We start from the raw sequence: 27,653 nt of genomic DNA on the forward strand, positions 1-27,653 counted from the left end.
ACCATCTAAAAGGCACAAGTCAGGAGTGTGATGAAATACTCTCCGGTTTCTGGTTGTGCAAAAAACATAAAACCATCCAGGACAAAGTAGCCTGCTTGATTGGCACCCCATCCAACACCTTAACCATTCACTCCCTCCATCTTAGCTGCAGTGTGCACCATCCACAAGATGCAGAGCAGCAACTTATCAAGTCTCCTTTGACAGTATCTTCCAAACCCATAACCTTGATTAATAAGGGGATCAGGGTTATGGGGAGAAGGCAGGAAAATGGAAATGAGAAAAATATCAGCCATGACTGAATGGCGGAGCAGACCCGATGGGCCGAGTGGCCTAATTCTGCTCCTATGTCTTATGGTCTAACCTCGACAAACAAGGAAACAAGGACACTATAACCAGAGTTTGGTACTTCCTGGTTTTCTGTCTGAGACTTCAATGTGATTGGCTGCTTATTCTGCTTGATGATACAGATGTTTGCTGGAGATCCTTTTGAGTTGATAACAGAATTGAAGATTTGTTGGGGGAAAAGGGAAATCCACACCACAGAGACTGTTAGATCTTTGTGAACAGCTTTCTTCAATATCAGCAGAGTGCTGTTGCTTTGCCGCTGACCATGCACTTCAATCCAATATGGTTGTTAGCAGTAATAAAAAAGTACTAGACAGACAATATACCCGTAATCCAATTATTGTTTTATTATTCTTTCCAAAAGCTAACAGGGCAGTATAACTGGATTTTAATCAAAAAGCAAATATATCCATTTTTAAACATGATTAAAGTGCCATAATAATCCTCAGACTGAAGAAATCCTATTTGATAAAATGCAACCACAAGGTGGTTTTTAGTATACCTTGGTTACCCCACCTAATTGCATCCTGCAGTTTAATACTAATAATAATGGTAGACTTATGATAGGAAGAGTTGAATTATCATCCCCAATACAAGTATTATTATCCCCAACACAAGTATTTTAACCAAAGAATCAAAAGTGCACAGGATAGATTTATGGACATATTGAACTGCAACATAGCAGTATTCATAGAATGAAGCTTCTGGTCTGCTGTTTGACAGAAAAACGGGTACTTAAGCCTACAATCTCATATTTCTGTCCTGCAGAGAAAGTTCAATGGCTTCTTGCAGCATTTCATCCTCATCCACACTGTAATCCTGCAAAATAAAAAGTGCAAATTTACATACAATCATTTATAAAGCAACTGGATAGTAGAGATAGTGGTCAAGTTGTAAAAATCTCACAGTTGTATTGTTGAGGACTTCAATTTTGGAAATTTGTTGGAAGGAAAGGTTATATTGCTACAGGCCAGATACAGTTTCTCATGGGACTGACACTAAGTAGGCCTCAAAACCTACCAAGTAAATAAAATAAACCACAACTTGAATTTATAAAGCACCATTAACATAGCAAAACATCCCAAGATACTTCACAGGGGCATCGACCAAAATTTGATATCGGGTTAAATAAGGAGACATTAGGGCAGGTGGCCAAAAGCTTGGTTAAAGTCGATGAGGGATCCAAAAACAAAGATGGTTAAAAAAAGCATTGCTTAACCAGAGGCCATGTAGGTTAGTGCCACGGGAAATTAACTATAATGGGATCAGTAAGCAGAAGGATGATGAATGGGACTTGATGTATGTTGAAACTTTTTGGGGGGCTTCCAAGTTTATCAAGGGTGGTCAGAAGTGTACTGGAGGGCCGCATGGTGGCGCAGTGGTTAGCACTGATGCTTACGGCACTGAAACCCGGGTTCGATCCTGGCCCCGGGTCACTGTCGATGTGGAGTTTGCATATTCTTCCTGTGTCGGCGTGGGTTTCACCCCCACAACCCAAAGATGTGCAGGGTAGGTTGATTGTTAGTGAATAACTTACATGACATCAAGATCGCCCAATGTGCTTTATAGCCAATTAATTACGGCCACACTAAACTGCCCCTTAATTGGAAAAAAAATAATTCGGCACTCTAAATTTTTTTTTTTTTTTAAAGTGCACTGGAATGGTATGGTCTAAAGGTAAAGGCATGGATTAGAATTTCAGCAGCAGATGAGCCATAGCAGGGAGGAAGGCCGATGTTAGAGGTGGAAATAGATATTTTGACAATGGAGCAGATATGGTGGGGAGCTCCACTTAGAGCAGTGTTTTTCAAATTTTTATTTGAGTGACCCATGTTTACAGAATGACCGACTATCGCGACCCACGTCACATTCCAAAAGATTCTCCATAATTACGGTTAAAAAGTCACACTCATTGTTGGCACTTCTGTATTATTGAATGTAAATTGAGCTGCTGTTTCACCTTAAACAACACGTGCACCCTGACACATTGCTAAAGGGCGTAACTCAGGATTATTTGATGTTTTATATCTTCACACCCATTGTTAGAATTTGGAAAATTGCGCGCAATCGCTGGGAAGATTGCTAAAACTGTGCAATACTGAGCCAATGTTATGTTCACACGTTCAAAACCTAAAACGACCTTGGATAGGAAATTAAATTCAAAACTTCAACTTCAGAAACAGGAGCCCTAACTGTTGAACAAAAAACACTGTCAGACAGAATGTCACTGGACGCCTGTCAGTACTTATTCCCAGGTAATTATGTAACAGACTGAAGGCATGCTTAAAAGAAAAATAACGCTGGGCACAGCTCAGCTGAACAATATGCAAAACGTGCAGACTATTCCATTTCATATACGTGACATGTTACCGGCTCCTGTACACGAGTGTAGTTTAGTCGCCAGCTAATGCCATCTTTGGCAAACAATTCGAGCCCAGATAAAGGTAGATGCAAAAGTCCTTGCGGTACAGGAACCGATTCAGCTAGTGGAGTCATGTAGGCACACGGGAGAGACGGATGTTTGGGGATGAGTACCTGGGAAGAGGGGCTGGATAGCGGTGGGGATGTGATGAAAAAAAGAAGCGTCCTTGAAAGACAAGAGCCCCGGTGTGGAGAGACAATTTGGAAGTGGAAGGAGTGGACATAGGGGCTTGTAGGGGTGGAGGAGGCTGCATGTACAGCGTAACTGACAGAATGATAAAAGACGCACAGGGTTTGTTCGTGACACACTGAACTCAAGAAATAATACCACACTGAACTCAATATCCTGACCCCGAAAACAGTAGCCGGAAATGCCACCTAAAGAGAATTTTACAGGTCTCTGACTGCAAACTGCCCAACTATACTTTGGCCCAGAGAGGCAAGGAAGTCCACAGCACCGGCTTCTTCATTAGCCTTGCGCGGTCATACACTAACGCAGTGAGAATTTACCTAGAGAGAAAACGGTAAACATGGTCAGGCGATATACTGGGGTCATTTTGGTGACCTTTTGACGACCCATGCTACACCCTCTGCCGACCCATGCGCGGGTCGCGACCCCCATTTTGAAAATCACTGATTTAGAGGGTTGAATATGACACCAAAATTGAGCAGCCTGGTTTAGCCTCAGACAGTTGCTAGAAACAGGGATGGAGCTGATGGGTAGGAAATGGAGTTTATGGCAGAGACTAAAGATAATGGCTTTGGTCTTCTTAATATTTAGTTGAAGGAAATTTTAGCTCATTCAGTATTGGAGATTGCGACAATTGAAAGTACCCTTAATTAAATAAATTAGTGAATAACTTGCATTGACATCAAGATCGCCCAGTGTGCTTTACAGCCAATTAAGTACTTTTAAAATGTAATGTAGATAATACAGCAGTAATTTGCACATGGCAATAAAATAACCAGAATATCAGTGTTCGTGGTGCTGACTGAAGAGTAACATATGGCCAGAAACCCAAGTTCACCTGAACTTCTTCAAATTGTGCCATTGCATCTTTTACTTTTACCTGAGATGTCGTGGTTTAATGTTCTAAAAGGTGGCAGCTCTGCCAGTGTAGCATTACCTCATTTCTACATCAGTCTGGATTATGTGCTCAAGTTCCTGTGGTGGGAACCAAACTCAATCCTTCATTCAAAACTGGACCATTCATTTGGGAGGACTGTCTATGTTAGGAATTCCCACATCACTGGCCTCAAAGCCTTGGTGAAACATCATTGCCCAACATTCCTGTGGCATGGATTTCCCAAGATGAGCACCCAGTTTATCAGGAGCAAATACAGAGGGGGCTGGAACCAATAGTCCCCTGTCCTTCTCCCAGCCCTTGGATGAACCTCTCCAGCAGCACAAGTCTCCTAGGTCTGTTATAAGTGGCACAAGTACCAATCAAACAGCCTCGAGGGAAACTCCTTGACCTAAGACACAGGGGTTAGCGACTGAAGGTTGCGCAGGCATGATTCCACTGCAAATGGGATTTTATGTTTACGCTCGGGTTTACGGAAACTGAAAGTACATACCACAAAAGTATCATATGAAAACTTATGACGAATTTTCAAATGTTGTATCAAGTCTGCGCTTCTGAAGTTTGGGTCACCCCATGGCATTGAGGAACAAATTGGGCAAACCTGGCAAGAAACAAAGTGGAATGCAAAACTAATTCAAAAACATTGAGTCATGAATTGCATAAAACTAAATTTGAACATAAGAAATATTAATTCTTCCCATCATCTTATTCACGACAAACTGTTCATTTAGTGCAAGAACAAATTTAGTTTTAATACTCTGAAGAATTCTGGCAATCTATGAAATTAGAATTGGAGACAATACCAGCTGGAATATTGACATTTAAATTATTATTAAAGAATGCACTCTCTCACATGTACCCATCCCCTCAAGAAGAGACTTCGCAGCATTCCTATTATTAATTCAACGGTTACAAGAACATAGAAACAGGTGAAAGTCCCTCAACCTTATTCTACCATTCAATTAGATCATAGCTGATCTGCAACTTAACTCCAGTTACCTGATTGTGCTCTATTTTCCTACCTTTGGTTAAGAGACATCCAGTCTCAGATTTAAAATTAGTGACTGATCTAGCATCAATTGTCATTTGTGAAAGAGATTTCCAAGCTTTTATGACCCTGTGCGTAGAAACGGTTCCTGAAAGTCTTGAAAATTAGAGCTAGACCTATGCCCCCTAGTCCTGAACTTCCCAACCAGCAGAAATAATTTCCACCTACTCTATGTATCCGTAAATCCCAACCACAGTTTGATGGTTCCGAGGGAAGATGTCCCACTATGGAACAATGTGGCAATTGGTTACAGCCAGGATGAATCTCGGCTTCTTATCTGTCGGTCTCATGTCCATGGATATTCTGGTTTGTGTTACTGGACCCCCGCCCCATTCCCCATTGGCAGTAACATTCCCCAAAGCAAGTGGGTGGGGAACCCGATATGCAACTGGCCCCGGGCGGGTCTCAGTACACCTCTAATAACTCAGCATACCAGTTGCCACGTTAACACTGGATCTTAACTGAAGCTCAGGAATGAGAACTTCTGCCTTAAAAATGTTCTGCTCCTGACTCCATCTCTTTCCAGTCGTTTGGTTTTCAAATGGATGAAAGAGATCCAGTGCAACAATTGGGTGGAGTGGAGGTCTCCCGAAAAATTCAGGGCATCTGGGGATGCACCCAAAACTTTACCTGAAGTGGTTGAGTCAGACAGCTTTTTCTACTTCACAGTATGTACAATGGCAGTGTGAGGATTTAGCCAGGGGAGGGAGATGTATTTAAACTTACTGCGGGTTTGAACGTTTTAGAAACTTCAGCAGCTCTCAAACTGTTAATGCTATTTAATATAAAATATATAAATTAATAAAGATATTAGCTGAAAAATGAGGGTTAGTTGAATGATTTACACCCTTTAACTTGATCTGCAAACATACCAAAGAATTAACTGTAAGGATCCTTCCTGTTTATTCCCTTATTTCCCATTTGTTTTATTTTGCCGTCATCATTTTTGATCCATGGCTGATTAATGGACATGTGTTTTTCAGTCAAGCAGAAAAGGGGAGTGAGGAATTCAGAAGTTACAGGAGTGAACACTCCGCTAGTCTGAAAGGGAGGCCTCATACTTTTCAGCACCAGAGAGATGGGTGGGGCTCGGTTTAATTGATTGACTGCTGGTCAATGAATTGGCCAAAACGCCATACCCCGCCTGGTAACAGGTGGTGATTGGATACTATCTCAGTGAAATGATTTTCAGAGTCCCAAGGAGCTCAGTTTGACTCCTGGAAGCAGAATTCTCCCGCTCCTTCGTGTTTTCTCCAGAATAGCTGAGAGTGCTGTACTTCTGGAACGGCAGAGAACTAGTTACCAAGTTAGAGACTGGAAAGGGAACTTACATAATGGTGTTAGATTGCATGGATATGTTTGTCATTTAGGTCCAGAGGAGGCAAGAGAGATGGGGCGAGGGAGAGGGGGCGAGATAAGCCAAGGGGTAATTCACTTGCGTTGCGACTCCGGGAAAAGTGGGGCTGCAATTGACCATGTACGAGAACAGGGTACTGTACCAAAACCTACAATGGTTACACCACTGAAGGAGGACACCATACCCACGCCAGATTTCTGCACGAGCAGCACAGCTGGTGCCATTCATTCCCCCACTCGTTTCCGGCAGCTCTGCATGTTTTTCTTCAGATATATTATCCAAAATTTCTTGTTGAACCCACCATTTATAAAATTTCATTCTTGGGATGGTGTGTTGCTGTAAGACCAGCATTTATTGACCATCCCTCGATATCCTCGAGAATGTGATGGTGAGTCACCTTCTTGAACCACTGTAGTCCTTGTGGTGTAGGCAGACCCACACTGGTTTATTTGGACTTCGCCTTCATCACACTCCATAGGTGGTGCATTCCAGATCCAAAATACATGCTGTGTGAAAAAGGTTTTCCTCATATCACCTTAAGTTTTTTTTGCCAATTACTGCCAATCTCTGTTCTCAGGTTCTCCATCCTTCCATCAATGGGAATAGTTGCCTTCTACTCTGTCCAGACCTCTCCTGATTCTGAATACCTCAATCAAATCTCTTCTTTAAAAGAAGAATAACACTAGCTTCTTCATGTAACTGAAGTCCGTCACCCCTGGAACCATTCCTGTATTTTTTTCTTTGCACTCTCTCTAATCCAGTCACATCCTTCCTGAAGTGTGATGTCCAGAATTGGACACAATATGCCAGTGGAGGCTCAACCAATTTTTATAAAGGCTTGCCATAACTTTCTTGATTTTGTATTCCACTACCTCCTTGTGGTTATTTTCTCAACCAGACCTGCCACCTTCCACAATTTGTATACGTATTTAATACCCTCGCCCTTCTGTTTCTACACCTGTAAAATTGTATCCTTTATTTTATATTCTCTCTCCCCACCATCAACTCAGACTTTTCTGCATTCATTTTCATCAGACTCATTCCACTGTCTATGCCTGCTTTAAGTTTATAATCACTATCCTCCACAAAGTTCACAAGACTTCCAAGTTCACCACTATTCTGTTTCTTGTCACTCAGCCAATTTTGTATCCATGCTGCCACGTGCCTTTTAGTCCAGTTATATGGCACCTGATTGCACATTCTGTTGACAACAACTCCTTGCAAGTCATGCATTAATGCAAAACATTAATTTCTTCCACTGTGCAATAGCTTGGTGGATCCAAATATTAAGCATCATAGTCACACAAAAGGATTGCATGATCATTTGATTTTGATTTTAATGCAGAGATTGTAGGGCTGAAAAGTCGGTAAAGACGAGGGGAAGGAAACCTCAGCCTCAGAACAGGGAACTGTACGCGGAGGCACTGATCCGATGAGGGTCAACCTCGCAGAGCTCTCAGCAGACCCAGGCACTGATCGACAAATTTACGTGTTTCATCACCTCGAGCTCCAGAAACATAGGGAGATGAGAAAAGATCTCCTGGCAGTCGTCGAGGAGGCAGCAGAAGCCATGACAGCCCCCATGAGGGAGGCAACAGACAATATGGAGCGGAGACTAGAGCTCAGTGGTAAAGAGCACACCGGACCTCGAAAAAGCAGCCAGGGACCAAGGGGACTGGATCGCCACCGAGGTAGCGAGCCTGGTCAAGACCCAGAAGGGGTTGAAGGATAAAGATGACGACCAGGAGAACCGATCGAGTTGGCAAAACCGGAAAATCGTGGGGTTGCCAGAGGGGAGAAACAGAATATGTAGCAGCGATGTTTGGGAAGCTGGTCGGCGAGGAGGGCTTGCCAAGCCCCCAGAGGTAGTCTGAGCCCACAGGTCGCTTCGGCAGAGACCCAGGGCTAGGGGAACCACCGCAGGTGATAATAGTGAGGCTCCACAGGAATCAGAAGAGTGGATCCTTAGGTGGGCAAAGAGTGCGAGACGTTACAACTGGGAAGGACATTCCATCCGCCTGTACCAGGTTATTGGTGCTGACCTGGTGAGGTGTCGAGCCAAATTCAACGGTACCAAATCTGCACTGTACAAAAGTGGGGTGTGGTTTGGCTAGCTCTATCCTGCCAAGCTATGGGTCACGTACCAGGGTACAGAACACAACTTTGATGCCCCAGAGGAAGCCAACACGTCTGTCCAGAAAAATAGACTGGGCAACCAACGATAGAGGGGAAATGGCCAGAATGCAGGCTGCAAGAATCCAAGAGGGGCAGGGCTGACCACAGGCGCAGAGAGGGCAGGGGGAGAGAGGTAGATGGGGGTTAAATAGGGGAATCCGTCTGTTAGGGGAGCTGCTACATTAGCGAGCAGGCTGGAGTACGGAAGCACAGCAATGGAGGAGGTCACGCACCGCCTCTCAGAGGGGAGAGAGCACCCCCTCCCCAAATCCAGATCTAACATGGAATGTGAAGGACCTCAACAGCCGGTGATGAGATCAGAGTCCTCGCCCATCTCAAGAGTCTGAGGTGGACGTAGCCTTCCTATAGGAGATACATTTGAGAGGGGACCGAGTGCGGGTAAGGAAGGGCTGAGTGGGACAAACGTTTCATTTATGTTACAGCACCAGGACAAGGGGAGGTGGCCATACTAATCAACAGGACAGTTTCATTTAGGGTGACAAGCATAGTGACGGACCCGGGTGGGGCGGGGCGCTAAGTTATGGTTAGCGGGACCCTGGAAGAGGCATCGGTAGTCTTGGTAATTATATACACCCCCCAAACTGGACAACGCAGGATTTGAACGCCTTTATGGAGGGAGGGGGCTAGAGCCCTGGGGGTTCAATCACCCGAGAGAAAATGAATTTGCCTTCATCTCCCACGTGCACAAGGCCTACGCACGTATAGACTTCTTGTTGTAGGGAAAAGAGTGCTTCCAGGGGTAACATAGGCGAATACTCCGACCACGCGGCACATTATATGATGAGGTTGGAGAATGACCGGGTCCAACAACCCCCATAGAGGCAGCTCTCCTCGCGATAGTGAATTCTGGACCAAGATATTCCAAGCCACTGGCGGTTATGTAACCTGCATCCAGAACAGGGAGGTCTCACCTCCCCACTTTTGAGAGCAGTGCTCAGGGGGGAAATCATCGCATATAGGGACAGGAAAGACAGGGCAGGCAAATAGCGGCTGATCGACTCCATACTGGAGGTGTATTGGCGGTACTCCATGGCCCCAATCGTGGAACTGCTGGCGGAGTGGCAAAAAGCTGCAGATGGAATTTGAACTGCACTCCACAAGGAAGGCAGTCCACCAGCTCCGCCAGGCACAGGGGGCCTTCTATGACCATAGAGACAAGGCCAGCCACATTCTGGCACACCAACTAAGAAAGCAAGCAGTCGCAAAAGATATTGGTAGGGACAGAAATGGTAGGATGGCAGCTGACCCAAACAAGGTCTTTGCAAACTTTTACTGAAGGTTATACATCTCTGAACCCCTGGAGGGGGACTCGGTGATGGAACAGTTCCTCGACAGACTGGATATACCGGTGGTGGAGGAGGATAGGACACAAGGGCTGGAAGCTAGAGCTGGACGAAATCGTGGAGTGCATCAATTCCATGCAGTCAAGGAAAGCGCCGGGACTGGATGGGTTGCCAGTAGATTTTAACAAAGTATTTGCATCAGCACTTGCAGGAGATGTTCAATGACTCACTGACAAAGGGAGCCCTGCTGCCCATGCTGGCACAGGCCTCGATCTCATTCATCCCCAATAGGGACAAAGACCCAGTAGAGTGCAGAGCATACAGACCCATCTCTTATCTTAAACACTGATGCAAAAGTCCTAGCGAAAACACTGGGGAGATGCCTAAAGAGCTGACCGGCAGAATTGATCATGGAAGATCAGACCGGGCTTGTCAAGGGGAGACAGCTAACAGTGAAAATCAGACGCCTGTTGAATGTAATAATGATCCCATCCGGGGGGAGGACACTAAAGGTGATCGTCTCCCTGGATGCTGAGAAAGCCTTCGATCAAGTAGAATGGAGGTACTCATGGGAGGTACTTCAATGGTTTGAGTTTGGAGTAGGGTTCACCACGTGGGTGAAACTCCTGTACAGCACTCCTACGGCGAGCATAGAGACCAACACCAGCAGCTCCAAATACTTTTGATTGCACAGGGGAACAAGGCAGGAGTGCCCATTATCCCCGCTCCTGTTTGCACTGGCTATCGAACTACTGGCCATCGCCCTTAGATCGGCCGACTGGTGGGAAGGCGTTCGGAGAGGGGGAAGAGAGCATAGAGTCTCGCTCCATGCAGATGATCTGTTCCTCTACGTGTTGAATCCCATGGCCAGCATGAGAAAGGTAACAGGACTCCTTAGGAATTTAGATGCCATCTCAGGCTGCAAACTCAACCTAGGAAAGTGAAATCTTCTCGGTGAATCCCTGAGAGGGAGGAGCGGAGCTGGAAGAACATAGAACATTACAGCGCAGTACAGGCCCTTCGGCCCTCGATGTTGTGCCGACCTGTGAAACCACTCTAAAGCCCTTATCGTCCTACTGTTTAAAGTGACCCAAACCAAGTGCTAGTACCTGTGGATCCAAGTGGTCCACCCATGGATGAGGCTCCACAAATGGAACATCACCAGCCTGGTGAAGAGGGACCTGCAAGATGGGACTCGTTCCCTCTTTCGCTAGTGAGAAGGGACAGACGATCTTCGTAATCAGATCACTCCTGATCTTCACCTCCAAATCCTTCCTCACCAGGATCGACAACTTAATCATGACCTTCGCCTTGGGGGAGGGGTGGGGATGAGAAGAGAGAAGAGAAAAGTCCCTCGGATATGCAGGACCATCTAATAGCGAGGGTGGTTTTGGGAGGCCTGGTACTACCGAACATCCTATTCTACCACTGGGCAGCAAACACGGAGAGGGGGTGGCTAACGGAACCGGAGGCGGACTGGGTCCGAATGGAGAAGGCCTCCTGCACAGGGACATCTCTCCGAACGCTGGCCACCGCACCACTCCCGGCCTCCTCACCGACACACTCCAGGAGCCCATTGGTAGTGGCCACACTAAGGACATGGAACCAATTCAGGTGCCATTTCATGCTTGGTGAGATGTCCATAGAGGCCCCGATCTGCAACATGCATAGGTCCACACTAGCCAGGATAGACCTCAAATTTGGGACGTGGATGATAGACTGGCGACCCTGGGGGAAATTTCAGAGACTCCAACTCCAGAAAGGGAACAAGTTCAGGTGCTTGCAGCTCTGCGACGAAACAAAACAGTCCCTCAGTGAACCGGACACACATTTCTGGACACAATGGTAGGACTGAAAGGACTGAACTGGTTTGGGGACGACAAATGTGTCGACATCTACAGACGATTCATAGAAAAGGTCAGGACCCCATTGGACGACACCAGACAGAAATGGGAGGAGGAGCTGGGCACGGAGATAGGGGGACGACTCTGGATCGAGGTGCTGCACAGGATTAACTCCACCTCCTCCTGCGCACGGCTAAGCCTGATGCAGCTCAAGGTGGTGCTCAGAGTGCACCTTACTAAGACACGCATGAGCAGGTTCTTCTCGGAGGTGGAGGATAGCTGCGAGTGGTGTCAGGGGCCAAAGAAACCCACATGTTCTGGTCCTGCCCCAGACTCGGGAGTTCTGGGCGGCCTTTTTCGCGACCATGTTCAGGGTTGTGGGGGTTGAGGTCGAGAGGAGCAGGGCCCATCTGTGGTGGTTTTTGGGGTGACAGAACATCTCGACCTCTGGATAGGGAAGGGGGCAGTCACTCTGGCCTTCGTCTCACTGATCGCCAGGCATTGATTTCTGCTAGGCTGGAAGTTTGCAGCGCCACCCACAGCCTCGGTGCGGCTCTCAGACCTGGCCGGAACTCGAAAAAATATAAAATATAAAATTCTCGACAAGGGGGTCCGAGGTACTTTGTGTCAACTGAACTCTGCTGTGGACCCAGTTCCAGTGAATGTAGCAGAAACCTGTCTGGAAACCTTGCTGACAGTGGGATTAATTTTAACATTTTGTTTGTATTTTATATGAATTTAAATTTCTTCTTTGACCAAAGTGACAGGTGTTTTGGAGCCTGAGGGCTCTTGCTTATTTTTATTAGAAATTAAAGAAACATACAGATAGTTACTGTGCAAAGTAGAAAAACATTTTTTACTGCACCAGTTTGTTCGCTGCAGCAGGGTTTTAAGGCACATTCTTAAACTACAATGTAACATATGACTGATCTGGTTTTTGTGAGCAAGAAAGAATAAACCTAGTCACATTAATTTTTTTAAAGTGTGAATCAGATTGCTAACTTTGATTAGACCAATATTAGGTATAGGACAGAGTTTACAGTACTGCTGCTATCATGATCAGCCTCAGCAGCTTTCTGCTAAAAAAAGCTAAAGATGAGGTCTATCGGTATATTTGGGCAATTACTTTTACGGTGTACAGAAAACAAAAAAGTTATTCTCATCATTTGAACAAGTAACAGTAGACATTCACAAGTCACTTATTCCAAGAATTTGTTCAAAAATTAAATCTGTCCTTAGAATTAGCAACCTCATGGAGGACCTCCTGAATAACTAAACTCAACATGCAAATAATAATAATAACCGTTTATTGTCACAAGTACGAAGTTACTGTGAAAAGCCCCTAGTCGCCACATTCCGGTGCCTGTTCGGGTAAGCTGGTACGGTAATTGAACCTGCGCTGCTGGCCTTGTTCTGCATCACAAACCAGCTGTCTAGCCCACTGGGCTAAACCAGCCCTCAATAAATTATAAAGATTAGCTAAACCTGCCCTCTATAGACTATATCCATAGTCTTGAACTCTGCTAGTTTATTCAACAACTCAGAATTTACCTGCTAAAACTATCCCTAGAGTACATACTTAAAAAATTAATTTCAGAATGCAATATTCTATTCCAATGGCCAAGAATAGCACCATAGCACAAGACCAGGATTTTTGGTCTGTGCAGTGTTAGTTAATCTCAGCTGAGGAAGTGGTAGCGACATTATACAGTTTGACTCAGTGTTCCTTTCTTTTGAATGGATAAAACACAAATACAAAGCTAGGGCTTCTGAAGTGATATCTGGAGAGACTACAACGATAGGACTGGATTATTTGCACTGCCTCCACATTAGTCTGTCAATACTTTGTTACAATGCCCAAATCATTCCTTATTGAAAGGCCAATTAAACCAGATTCTGAAACAAATTGGTACCATTGAGAACATGGATTACTGATGAGATTTAAGTATTTAGATCGACCTGCTCTACATAATAGATAGCTTTCTTTTTAAACCTTACCATTCTTCCATATTCTCCTGTATGGCTTGTAATGCAATGCTCAACCAGGCTATCTTGGTCCAAGTTCTTTGCATTGCAGAATGGACAGGTAAAAGTAAAGCGATTGGGGACACTGCTGAAAAACAATGGAGGCACAATGTAACACTCTGCAGTATGTCTTTTTACTATTTAAATAATTGAAGGCTGCATTAAAAGAAAAAGGATTATTAAAAAAAGATCCAGTAAGAGGGGAACAAGGTTTAAGTCAAGGTCAACTAATTCTGGGCAGACCATAAATAGTGCAGCAGCCTGTTGTTGAGCTAGTACATAATACCCTACCAGTTATTTTATTCTAATTTTTTTTGTGTGTGCCTGTTCCCTTCTCTTATATATATTTTATTCTGTGTACATAACGGTAAATATACTTTGTTCAAAAACCCAATAAAAAACATTTATAAAAAAAAAATAGTGCAGCAGCTAGAATGCTACAATTATCTTTATGCTCTGAATTACTGTTTGGGATGGGGGAGGGGTGGTAATCAGCCTGTGTTACTTTTATCTGCTATTGATCCCTGTCAAATAGATAGATGTTATGGCAAGAGAGAATGGATCAGGCTGCAATTGCTCTGTGCCTAACCTTCAATCAAAGAACCTTGTTTAGGTTCATATCCGGGACACCAGCATGAGCCAGCCTTATGCCTCTCAAGGGATAAAGATATAAAGTAAGTAATAAAGCACAAGTCGGGTTTTTCTATTTAAAAACTTCTTGTGCCATTAATTAATGCTAAATCTTCACTAACTGACTGTGTTCCAAAAGAATCATTAACTAACACAGAAAAATCAGTTAATTCACAAAGCTCTCCATAATACTTCCTCATCCAGGCTTTGTTGCTCCCAAGGCCAAGTCAACAAGCTCTTTTAGACCATTCAAGTTAGCAGGCAGCATGGCCTGAACACACCTCAGGGAATGGTCAAACATCCATTACACATCCGTTCTAGAAGTACTGTTAGCGCATAGAAATAATTTGACCAAGGTGATGAAGGAGTGCAGTGTTGGAACCTAGAGAGCAATAAATTGATAGTGTGTGCAATGTGGGAGTGCAGTAAACAGAAGAGGCTAAAGGAAGACAACAGTGAGTGAGGCAAAAAGAGATAAGAAGGCGGGATAGGCAGAAGTTCCACAGAAAAACAGAAGCCAAAGAGGAGCAGAATGTTCAGCAATAATGTTTAGGAAAATGGAAGGTAGGTAGAGCAGTATTCACATCTATCCTAAAGAGCTGTGGAAAATAATAATAATAATCTTTATTATTGTCACAAATATGCTTACATTAACACTGCGATAACGTTACTGTGAAAATTCCCTAGTCGCCACAATCTGCTGTCTGTTCGGGTACACCAAGGGAAAATTCAGAATGTCCAATTCACCTAACAAGCACGTCTTTCAGGACTTGTGGGAGGAAACCGGAGGAAACCCGCGCAGACACGGGGAGAAAGTACAGACTCCACACAGTGACCTAAACGGGAATCGAACCCGGGACCCTGGCGCTGTGAAGCAACAGTGCTAATCACTGTGCTACCGTGCCATCGACCATCTAAAGTAAACCTGAAAACAATTTTAAGAATTAAGATGAAGAATATGATTTAAATTTTAAAACAAAGATAGCATTAGAAGTGAAGAAAAAGCTTAGAAACCTTTGTTTCACAGCAGCACGTAGCACTCGGTGGTCAAAGCATAGGGCAACATGCAGACTTACACAAAGTTTTTTAAACAGGCAACTAGGAGGCCTTGTGGCAGCACACCAACTCCTGGACAGAAACTTCAGGTTAGAGTCAAACATCAGGACTTGTTGGAAGGAGCTTTCATAACGTTGTTCAACGGGCTGATGATAAGTCTGGGAACCCTTCCACAACTTCCCCACAGAGTAAACAAAAGTGTCAGTGCGAAGATACTGCTGTGGAGTTTGCACATTCTCCCCGTGTCTGCATAGGTTTCACCCCCACAACCCAAAGATGTGCAGGTTAGGTGGATTGGCCACGCTAAATTGCCCTTAAATTGGAAAAAATTAATTGGGTACTCTAAATTTTTTTTTGTGTAATTGCAGACCCAGGTCTAGATCTCTACTTTGTGTAATGGGAAGTCAATGGAAATAACATTTGGGAGAAATGTAAAATGGGATGCTGATTGATTATCATCCACTTCCCACCATTTTATTAGTCTACAGATTTAAAAAAATATAAATTAAGAGTACCCAATTCTTTTTTATTCAGTATCATCCATTTCCCACCATTTTACTTGTCTACAGATTTTAACAAAATATAAATTTAGAGTACCCAATTCTTTTTTTTTCAATTCAGGGCAATTTAGCGTGGCCAATCCACCTACCATGTCCATCTTTGGATTGTGGGAGTGAGACCCACACAGACACGGGGAGAATGTGCAAACTCCACACAGACGGTGACCCGGGGCCAGGATCAAACCCGGGTCCACGGCGCTGTGAGGCAGCAGTGCTAACCACTGCACCACTGTGCCACCCGTCTACAGATTTTAGTGCCTGAAAAACATGGAGTGGTCCAAATATGAAAACATCCATTACAGCGCTACCTCTAGTTGTCACAAGCAATTATTCAAGTAACAGGCAGACAAAATGGACATGGAAGTCTCATGAAGGTTATTGAAAATAGATAGCAGGCAGAAACACCAGCATAATTTTAAAGTAGAAAATTGTATCTGTAAATAGAAAAGGATATTGGGAAATAGCAAGGAAATTAGATGAGATAGCTTAATAGAAGAACTATCATTGATTCAATGAATGAAATGGTGTTCCTCCGTGTTCAACTCAGTTTTGAGGCTGAATGTTGTGAAGTGTCCAACCAAAAGGGGAAGTACTGCTCCCCAAGTTTTTTGATGAGGCACTTTACAACTGTCTACACTGGGTTCAAGAATTTCAGTTCATGACCAAAGTCCCGGTTTCTTCAGGCAGCAGTTGTTGGTAATGATTCTGTTATTTCCAGATTTATGTTTCTTTACTTGTCCCGTGACCATTTATTATCAAATCTCTCTTGCCTTCCACCCTGTCTCAGACCTCCCTTTTTATTCTTATCCCCCACACCACCCTTTCCCCACCTCTGTACTTGTTTAAAATCTGTTACATCTAGAACACGTTCCAGTTTGATGGAAGGTCATCGACTGAAACATTAACTCAACTCAAATACTTGTTTTACTTTGAGTCAAAGATTTAAAAGCGCTTTGATGACTCAAACTAAATATTTGTTATGTAACAAGAGGGACAACAGCAGACACCTCCGGCTAATGAAAGACTATCTGCCCAACACCCAATTAGCAAATGCAAAATCACTTGTGATGTAATGCTTTATAGATTGTAAGTCTCTATCAAAGAATCAACCTTGGCAAAGAAATCGAACAACACAGTTCAATAGCTATAACTTACAGTTATAAGGAATGAAATATAGTCACCTAAGGCTGGGATGCTGATCCTTCATGGATGCTTTCACACCTTCAGAAATAAACTCCTGGTATTTTGCACACGTTGCATTATGGGAACGCAACTTTTTCATATAAACCTGGATTTGAATAAGTTGAAAAGTTACAGTAAATACAAAAAGGCAAAACAGAATAAAATTGAATGCTCAGCAACAGTTTCCAAGTCTCATACAACGTGAACCTTGCATTTCTCTTCTTTCTTTCATGTTTTGTGAGTACTGCTGGCAAGGCCAACATTTGTTGCCCTCCTGATTGTCACTCCCATGAACCAAATGGCTTGCTAGGCCATTGCAGAGGGCAGTTAAGCATAAGCCACATACTGTTGTTCTGAAGGCCAGACCAGGCAAGGTGGCAGATTTCCTTCCCATTAATAAACCAAACTGGGTGTTTACGACAATTACTAAGATGACCTTTACATTCAAGACTTTATCGAATTTAAATTCCACCAGCTGCTGTGGTGGAACCGGTGTACCCCGAGCATTAGCCTGGGCTACTGGATTACCTGTCCAAGTAACATTATCACTATACCACTGACTCCCCACATCTCCTTATCACTATACCATTGACTCCCCACCTCTCCTTATCACTATACCACTGACTCCCCACCTCTCCTTATCACTATACCACTGACTCCCCACCTCTCCTTATCACTATACCACTGACTCCCCACCTCTCCTTCTTAAGCTGACATATCCTGCTGTGTATGATTCTGTTATTGTAGATGCTGGAAGTTATGTAAATAATCAGGCCAATCAGCCAGAGTACAACAGAGGTGTTCTTCATCATACTTAAGGCCATCCGTATTTCTACATTCAGGTATATTGCATAGGCCTGAGATTTTGGCTGTTGTCCAAAATGAGCAACAACGAAGTTGTTAAAAAGAAATCTATTTTTTAACTAATGCCAGGACTTTATCCCAGTCCCTCTCAGATACTCTGGTGTGAGCATTTTGGGAATGAGGAATAAGCGCCATTCTCTCTACGGTCAGCCCTATGGAAAATAAATTCTCCACTCCTTTTGTTCCTGCTTTATGATCCTGAACTCTTAGAAGAAAATCATCCCGTACCTTAATGGAACATTTGGATACAAAGTGAACTGGAAATGAGGAGTCAAATCATCCAACATTTTTCTCTCTCATCACCCCCAGTAAGTATGACTTACTTGAGTCCCACAGCCATTGCAACTTGCTGGAGTTTCTTCTAGTTTCCTCTCAATTTCTATTGCTCTAGCTGCACCTTTCAGAGGAGAACGACACACTGCACAAATTGGCTTTTTTGGCTTCTGTAACGCGAACAGGCAATTGGTGCAAAATCTAATTAAAAACAAGTTTAGAAATTATTCAGCTCAAATAGTAGATGCGTGGCTGAATCAATTCTTCAATATTGCCATTAAAACAAAAACAGAAATAAAATTATGGATCTTAAAATCGATGTTTTAATAACTTCATGTTTTTAAGTTATAGGTTAAAAACAAATTCTAGTATTCCAAACATCTGCAGTTATCTTCAAATCAGCAATTTAAAAGGAAGCATAGATTGCACAAATTGTATGAGAGACACTAATATTTTTGAACCCTAATCTTTTGAGCTCCAAATCACAAAGTTTTTCCACAACAGAGGTTGGAACTGCAAACGGACTTTGCCACTAATTTCCTCTGTTGATTTTCAACAGCATAACTGAAGCACAGGAGAGTTCCCTTCAAAATGCAAGGTGGCCGCGACAATATTTCCCTCTGCAAGTGTGGTACGGAAATGGTTTTGTGACACAATGAGTGTCCTCCTACTATCTAGTAAAGGGCTCAAGATGTCTCTAGGTGTGTGATCACTTAGAACTGAAAGTTAAAATGCTCATGAGGTAATGAGAGAAAATAGAAGAGAGGGAAAGAGAGTTGGAAAAGGCAGCATCAATGTATGGGGGGGGGGGGGGGGGGAGAGAACAGGAGAAATAGAAAGAGCAATAATAAATGAGTGCATGGAAAAGAGGAGGCAGGAGCTGAAAGCGGGTGGGTGAGGAAAAGCAGGAAATGTGTTTGAGGTGCAAGAAAGCAACAGAAGTGAGACTGGGTAGAAACTGTGGTGGATGAAGGGAGACCAGAGAGAGCAAAAGGGTGGAGAGCATGCATGTTCAGCCAAGAAGAGATGGGGAGAGACTTTGAGACTAGGGACAGCACGGTAGCATCGTGGTTAGCACAGTTGCTTCACAGCTCCAGGGTCCCAGGTTCGATTCCCGGCTTGTGTCACTGTCTGTGTGTAGTCTGCACGTTCTCCCCGTATCTGCGTGGGTTTCCTCCAGGTTCTCCGGTTTCCTTCCACAGTCCAAAGATGTGCAGGTTAGATGGATTATCCATGCTAAATTACCCTTAGTGTCCAAAAAGGTTAAGTGGAGTTACTGGGTTGCGGGAATAGGGTGGAGGTGTGGGCTTGAGTAGGGTGCTCTTTCCAAGAGCCGGTGCAGACTCGATGGGCTGAATGGCCTCCATCTGCACTGTAAATTCTATCATTCTATGAAAGTGAGTGCGTGAGTGAATGATGAGTAGGTATAAAGGGAGAAAATATGAGAGAATCCAAAGGGATTGAATATTTTGCAAATGAGGAGGGGTATGGCAGTAAAATCAAAGCTACTCCAGAAATGGCCACGTTTGCTAATGTGCACATATAAAATATGGCAGTCACAACATTGCATCATGGGACATGGTATCCCTGGCTGAGCCAGGGATTTATTGTCTATTGCCCTTGATGGAGCAGTTCAAAGTCAACCACATTGCTGTGGATCTGGAGTCACATGTAGGCCAGACCAGGCAAGGATGTCGGATTTCCTTTCCTAAACAACATGATGTGTTTTTGAAACAAAAATTGATAGTCGTCGTCATGGTGACTATTACTGAAACTAGCTTTACATTCCAGATACATTTAATGGAATTTAAATTCCATCAGTTGGCATAGTGGGACAATGGTTTCATAGTCATCATTGGACTTTTAATTCCAGATTTTTATTGAATTCAAATTTCACCATCTGCAGTGGTGGCCAGGTTCATGTTGCCAGAGCATTGCCCTGCATCCATGGATTACTAGTTCAGTGACAATACCACTGCCTCCCCTGTGTGTTATGACATCATAGACAAACATTTAGTATCCCCTGGAGAGATCAGGTTCATGTAGATGGGATTATTGGCCGAAATGTGTGTGTTTGTGATGCAATGTATAGAGAACAATAAACACCATTGCATCTTTAACATCGAAAAACATGCCAAGGCAGAGGTGTAAGAGCGAAATAAAAGCACCCAAGGGTGAGTCAATCAAGGTTAGTCTTAAACACCTTACAAGAGTTATGGAGAATGAACAGATTCTGGGATCGAGCACAGCGCCTGTTGAAAAGTGAAACATGACAATGCAATTTTCTTGATTATGAAAATTCATCCCTACACTGTAAAATATACTTAAAGTCACGAGTTTTTAGGGTCACACTGGGACCTTATAAGCAATCAAAAATAAAAGGTTAGATTCAGTAATCTGTTGACCTTTTAAGAGTCCTTATATGGTTAGACAACAAAGCATCATAGTTTCTAACTTGCACCTGCAAATGTTTTCATCCGGTTGCAGCGCAGGGATAGTTTTTAAAAAAAAAAGCATCGTCGCATTCGCAATATTATGTTTGGTGTTATGAATTAGAGCAGGAACCAAAACACTACAGTTCCCTAGATTCAGCGCGAATCCAGTACATCACAAAAACGAAACCGGGAGTATGTATTATGCGGACTCACTCCGGTCGACTTAATGTGCCACAGTCGATTCGAAAAATACTCGTCAAAAAACAAAACCGACGTTTTGCAATTCGAGCTCTGCCGTGTAATAAAAGTCAGCTGCAACCCCGCGGCGTGTGTAAAATAAAACAAACTTTGACGAATTCTGGGGCGGATTTTAAAGAAACAACAAAGGAAAACGTAGCAAAATTCCTTCTTACACATGTTTGCATTCGACTCGCATGGGATTTTCGTAAATTTCGAGGCAAACGGGGCAAGTTAAAGCTTCTTTGTCATCCCCAGATGTTTCTTTACGACGTGACGCGTCTTCTTTGTAGTTCATCGCCATTTCTACTGCTGTGTGTCCTTTTCCGCAAACGGATGTCAGGTGGAGGCGGTGACCCTGAATGAGAAAAAGGAAAGTACCAGCAATGTGCAAATGAGAATCACACAGCCCGAAGGAGGCGGCGCCGCCGCCTCTCAGTTAGTGGAAGGAAGGAAGGATCACGGCTGCTTTCAATCGCCTTTGGAGGCACAAAACACTTCCGGTGCCGTCTCTCCTCGATCTAAACTTACAAGAGAAATTTTCCCTTTTAGTGTTTATATTCTCGGGCCGTCATCACATTCCTCAACGCTCTTGACCAACACACAAGAAATTGGACAACGTTTTTGCTAAAACGCAGTCTGCTCCCCTCCAGAACGTACAACTAATAATCTAGAATATAATTTAAAATGTAAAAATAGGGTGGGGAAAGGGGTGGTAGTAGCATTCCTTTCGATAGGTACCAGAGACTTAAAACATCTTCTTTAGGTTTTGCTCCATCACACACGGCTTGATGGTCACTAGGTAGGTCTATTAATGCCAGTGGCCTTGTTCTCCAGCCTTATTGCTGCGGATCCTACGTGCAACTCTTGCCTTTTCTCGGGGGCCAGGCAATGTCGCATTTGAGATAATACAGTTCACTCCTGACAACAACGAGGTTTAATTTGAATTCTTCAATAATTTAAGTGCAATCAGTGGATACTTCAATTTTTGGACAAAATGTGACATATCTGGAGTACACCACTGATGCTTTCTTTCATCTTAACTCAGAAACAATCCAATCACTAAGATTCTATTCTACATTTGTTTTTTTCTGAACCAAAGTTCCTCAAAACTACTTCCACCTTCCCTTCAGGCCAAACATTGAAAATAGAAGCAGGAGGAGGCCCTTTGAGCCTGCTCTGCCATTCATTATGCTCATGGCTGATCATCAAGTTCAATACCCTGATCTTGCCTTTCCCCCATTTCCCTTCATCCCCTTCGCCCCAAAAGCTATATCTAATTCCTTTTTGAAATTACACATCGTTTTTGGCCTCAACTACTTTCTGTGGTAGCAAATTCCACAGATTCACCACTCTCTGGGTGAAGACATTTCTCCCCACCTCAGTCCTAAAGGATTTACTATGACCCCTAGTTCTGGACTCTCCCACCATCGGGGACATTCTTTCTGAATCTACCCTGTCTAATTCTGTTAGAATTTTGTAGGTTTCTATGAGATCCCTTCTCACTCTTTTAAACTCCAATGAATATAGTCCTAACCGATTTAGTCTCTCCTCCAATGACAGTCCCGCCATCCCAGGAATCAGCCTGGTAAACCTTCGCTGCGATTTAGTCTCTCCTCATGTGACAGTCCCGCCATCCTAGGAATCAGCCTGGTAAACCTTTCTCCATAGCAAAAAACATCCTTCCTCAGATAAGGACACCAAAACTGCACACAATACTCCACGTGTGGCCTCACCAATGCCCTATACAATTTCAGTAAAACATCTCTATTCCTATACTCAAATCCTCTTGCTGTGTAGGCGAACATACCATTTTCCTTCTTTACTGCCTGTTGTACTTGCGTGCTTACTTTCAGCAAATGATGCATGATGTCACCAAGGTCTCGCCGAGTATCCACCTCTTTCAATTTACACCCATTCAAATAATAATCTGCCTCCAAAAGAGAAAATGCTGGAAAACCTCAGCAGGTCTGGCAGCATCTGTAAGGAGAGAAAAGAGCTCACGTTTTGAGTCCAGATAACCCTTTGTCAATGCTAAAAGGCACAGAAAGTGGGAGATATTTATACTGTAGGGTGAGGGAATGAAAGATGAGTCATAACCACAAAAACCAAGGGAAAAGAGTGCTAATGGCAGTCCCCAGAGAGAATAAAAGGTGTGACAGGCCAAACAGCTGAGAAACTAAAATCAGAAGGTAAGCTGTGACAGATGTAGATGTGGGGGGAGATGGGGACATGTGTGGGAGAGAGGTACAATGAGAAAAAGAGGGGAAGCAAAGAGGAGAAAAGGTAAGGAAAGGGGGATAAGATAGGGGGAAAGAGTAGGGGGGGGGATATGTAGAAAGAAAGACACGAAAAAAATAAAAGGTTAAAGACAATTAAAATTAAATGGAATGAAAACAAAGGGGTTGAAGTGGGGGTCATCAGAAGTTGCTGAATTCGATGTTGTGACCGGAAGGCTATAGCGTGCCTAACTGGAAGATGAGATGCTGTTCTTCAAGTTTGCATTAACTTCACTGGAACACTGCAGCAGGCCAAGGACAGACATGTGGGCATGGGAGCAGGGTCATGTGTTAAAATGGCAAGCAACAGGAAGGTCAGGATCCTAAATGCACACAGACCGAAGGTGCTCAGCAAAGCGATCACCCAGTCTACGTTTGATCTCTCCGATATAGAGGAGACCACATTGGGAGCAGCGAGTGAAATAGGCCAAATTAAAAGAGGTGCAAGTTAAACGCTACTTAATCTGGAATGAGTATTTTGGGCCTGGGATGTTAAGCATGGTAGAGGTAAAGGTGCAGGTGTTACACCTTCTGCGATTGCATGGGAAGGTTCCATGGGTGATGGGAGAGGTGTTGGGTATGGTGGAGGAGTGGACTAGATTATCCTGGAGGGAACGGTCTCTGCAGAATGCTGACAGAGGGAGTGAAGGGAAGATGTTTTTGGTGGTGGCATCACGCTGGAGTTGGCGAAAATGGCCAAGGATTATTATGCTTTGCTGGTGGGGTGAAATGTGAGAACGAGGGGCACTCTATCCTTGTTCTGGGAGGGGCGAGGGTAGTGGTGCGGGAGATGGACCGCACACTGTTGAGGGCCCTGTCAATAACTGTAGGTGGGAAATCACGGTTAAGGAAGAAGGAAAAGTGGCATCATAGGAACAAACGCGACGGAGGCGAAGGAGCTGAGAAAAAGGGATGGAGTCCTTACAGGATGTAGGATCTCAAGCTTTTTCCCTGTATTGGAACCTATCCTACCAACTGTCCTGGCTTGATACAATTCACACCTCTTCAACCTGGGGTTACCCCATCTCTGGATCTGTAAGGATTTAATCACCTGCTAATGGTCGCATTCCTAGCATTGTTTGGCATCTTTGAAATTGTCTATATATGTGCTTCTGGAACAGACCTCTTCATTCACCTGAGGAAGGAGCAGCGCTCCGAAAGCTAGTGACATCGAAACAAACCTGTTGGACTTTAACCTGGTGTTGTAAGACTTCGTACTAGGATGTAGGATGCTAAGAGCTGTAGTCCAGATAGCTGTGGGAGTCAGTGGGCTTGTAATGGATATTAGTAGATACTCTATTGCAAGAAATGGAGACAGAAAGGTTAAGGAAGGGAAGGGAAGTGTCTGAGATGGACTAGGTGAAAGTTAGGGAAGGTTGAAAACTGGAAGCGAAGTTGATGAAGTTTTCCAGGTCCGGACGAGAGCATGAAGCAGAACCAAGATAGTCATTGATGTACCGGTAAAGGACTTGTGGGAGGGGACCCGAGTAAACCTGGAACAAGGAATGTTCCACTTACCCCACAACAAGGCAAGCATAGCTAGGAACCATGTGGGTACCCATTACTACACCTTTGATTTGGAGAAAGTAGGATGTTAAAGGAGAAGCTGTTGAGAGATAGAACAAGTTCAGCCAGGCGGAGCAATGTGGTGGTGGAATAATCTGCCTTCCTATTATTGCTACCGAAACAGATAACCTCACATTTATCCACATTATGCTGTATTTGCCATGTATGTGCCAACTCACTCAGCCTGTCCAAATCCCACTGAAGCCTCTCTGCATCCTCCTTACAGCTCATCCTCCCACCCAACTTTGTATCATCTGCAAATTTGGAGATAATACATTTAGCTCCCTCGTGCCAATCACTAATATATAATGTGAACAGTTGGGGTCCTAGCACAGATCCATTCACTTCACAAGGCTGAGAGCACAAATTATCTAATTTCTCTTCCATTAATAGCGAAGCCTGTTTTCCCATAGGTCCCCTTTTGGTCCTCTCCCTGATGCATGTGAAGGCCAATTAACTGGTGCTGCAGACCATTCTCTCACTCATCCCTCTAATCAGTAGCTTATGAAAGGAAAATTGGATATTCTACTTCTGCATTTGCCAACGTGTAATTTTGTTCCCATCCACTGTAAGGGGTGGAAAATATAGGCTAGCAAGCACTAAAACATAGAATTCCAGCCTACGTGTTTAGTGAAACAAACCATAATAACTGCAGTTTTCAAGTCTCAATGCACAGGTAAAGACAAGTTAGAGATATAGGCAGCTTCTAGATTTGATTTTAAAATACTAATTTGTACACATTATTAGCAAACTCTTTTGCATCAGCAAGAACAAATGATCTAAAAACAGCCATTTTTGTATGTTCAAGATGCCAGACTAGATGCAGAGAATAAAGAAGGATGTCAACAAAGAATTAATCACTCAGTCACTAGAAGCAGAAAAAAATGATAATCATAGAATCCCTACAGTGCAGGAGGAGGCCATTCGGCCCATCAAGTCTGCACCGATCCACTCTGCCCTATACCCCTAACCTAACTTGCACATCCCTGGACACTAAGGGGCAATTTAGCATTACCAATCCACAAATCTTTGGACTTGTTGTTGTACTAAGGTCATAAGCAACTATCTATAATTCGGTTATGTTTTAATGTATGTAAAAACAATCATTTAGAAAGGTTATCATCCATCCGCAGTAGATCTTTCAGTGTCCTGAAGCAGTAAAAAGAGAATGAAAAGCACCTCACTCTTTTTCCACTTCTTGCAGAATAAAATCAAGGAGCTTGTCTTCAAAGTAAATTGACTTGTTTCTATTGTTTGTGCTTACTAGAAACTAGCTGCAAACACCCAAAACATAGTAGCAAATGTTAATACAGAGTTTGTTGTTGATTATGTCGAGCAACTGTGTCAAAAAAATAAAAGCAGTCACAGAAAGTATTAGATGACAGACCCAGAAAAAATACAGAAAGCATATCATTCCCTTTCACATAGAACAGTGTTCACCACTCGAGTAGCTACAAATGTTTAAGGCCTGCAAAAGCATTTGAACTTCCAGACGGTATCATTGTCAGCTATCCCTCAAGTCAAGAATGACAACTAGTCAGAATTGCAAGTTTCTACCAGAAGGGATACATTCAATTAAACATGCTGACATATGCCCGCTGTATACTTATGAGCCAAATACAACGTGACCCCATTGTGACCATATGGGGGGAAAGAATGTAGGAGGAAATTGGCTCTCTATTTGTAAGGATTCTATTTAAGGGCAGTCTCAAATAGTTCCTGATTACGCCAATTAGTATTATCTGATTTAACAGCACAGGGAAGGAAAATCCAAGGTCTGACAGTGCTGAGGAAGGCATTTCATGTTCTGATAGCACTAAGTATCACCTTAAAGCCCTGGGATCGTATAAGAAAGATACTTAAATATCAGTGGGGATGGTTTTACAATCTCGAGTATTGGGCAGATTGGTTTCTTGCTCAGAGTGGATTGTTGTGGAATTAATTAATGTTGTGGATGTATCTAATGCCTTTTGCTCACTGAGAAGGGAACTTAAGAGCTGGGTGGGGGAGGGTAAAGACAGTCTGAGAAGGAGCGTCACAGGGTCCAGCATTGGAGACAGAGGCCAGCAGCATTGGAAGTGCTGGCATCTGGCAGTTTTGGAGAAGGAGGGGGCGATAAGAAGGATGGCATACCTTGTGCAGGAAGGGAGCCCAGGAGAATGACTGGTGGATGCACATGTGGGAAAGACACAAATGGAAAGAAAAGAAAGAAACAGCATTTCTCTACTTTCACAATTCTAAGATCTCCCAAGCCTCTTTACTACTAATTAAGTACTTTTGTAGTCACTATTGTGATGTAGATAAACAGTCAGATCACAAAGGGGTAACATTGTTACACGTCTGTGTTATACAACAATGTCTAGTTAGATATTAGGCCCACACCTATAAACACATAAGCCTCAGGCCACTCATGAGGGCCAATAACACCACTCGAACCTATAAACTATCTAAAGCAATTTCTAAACTTGTCAAAAAAGATGCACTAAGAGGGATTGAAGGGATATTCAATATTTGCTGGTGTGGAACGCTTATTGAATGGTTGGACTCAATGTTGTGACTTTATATTTCCAGGTATATACGATGAGGGACACCTTTGCTCATTCATATTAAACCGAGCTACCTCCCTCCCTCATAGTCACTGCGAATTAAAATTAAATACACATTAACATTCCTATCAGTTGGTTGGACATAAATCAGAAACTTACCTGAAACGGGTGAGCTGCTCAAGTCAACTCGACAACCACCCCACCTCCATCAATCCAACGCGCAGGCGCATTCTCGTGCCAGTGCCAGCACGCAAGCGCACAGGCTCTTGCCAGTACCAGTTTACGGGCAGCTGCCAGGACCAGCGCGCAGGCGCGCAGGCTCGTGCCAGTACCAGCGGACGGGCTACTGCCAGGAACAGTGCGCAGGCGTACAGGTTCGTGCCAGTACCAGTGGACGGGCTGCTGCCAGTACCAACGCGCA

The 27,653-nt window shown here is 43.7% G+C and overlaps 1 protein-coding gene across 4 annotated transcripts; it reads right to left on the reverse strand.

Annotated features, from left to right (window-relative positions):
* Window positions 1–668: 668 nt before the first annotated feature.
* On the reverse strand, window positions 669–27,543 carry rnf114 (ring finger protein 114). 4 transcript variants are annotated; one of them, XM_072514754.1, is made up of 7 exons: window positions 27,392–27,543; window positions 21,018–21,199; window positions 18,220–18,370; window positions 17,032–17,138; window positions 13,578–13,692; window positions 4,345–4,452; window positions 669–1,164 (listed from the first exon to the last, which is right to left on the reverse strand). In XM_072514754.1, exons 2-7 carry the CDS (start codon window positions 21,143–21,145, stop codon window positions 1,087–1,089), a joined length of 687 nt encoding a protein of 228 aa, XP_072370855.1. In that variant the 5' UTR covers window positions 21,146–21,199; window positions 27,392–27,543; the 3' UTR covers window positions 669–1,086. The 4 variants fall into 4 exon arrangements, with proteins under 4 accessions (XP_072370855.1, XP_072370853.1, XP_072370852.1 ...); XM_072514752.1 differs by lacking the exon at window positions 27,392–27,543 and adding an exon at window positions 26,820–26,879 and having other exon boundaries at window positions 13,578–13,689; XM_072514751.1 differs by lacking the exon at window positions 27,392–27,543 and adding an exon at window positions 26,820–26,879.
* Window positions 27,544–27,653: the final 110 nt, after the last annotated feature.

The sequence above is a fragment of the Scyliorhinus torazame genome, chromosome 8, assembly GCF_047496885.1.
Source record: "Scyliorhinus torazame isolate Kashiwa2021f chromosome 8, sScyTor2.1, whole genome shotgun sequence".
Lineage (NCBI taxonomy): Eukaryota > Metazoa > Chordata > Chondrichthyes > Carcharhiniformes > Scyliorhinidae > Scyliorhinus > Scyliorhinus torazame.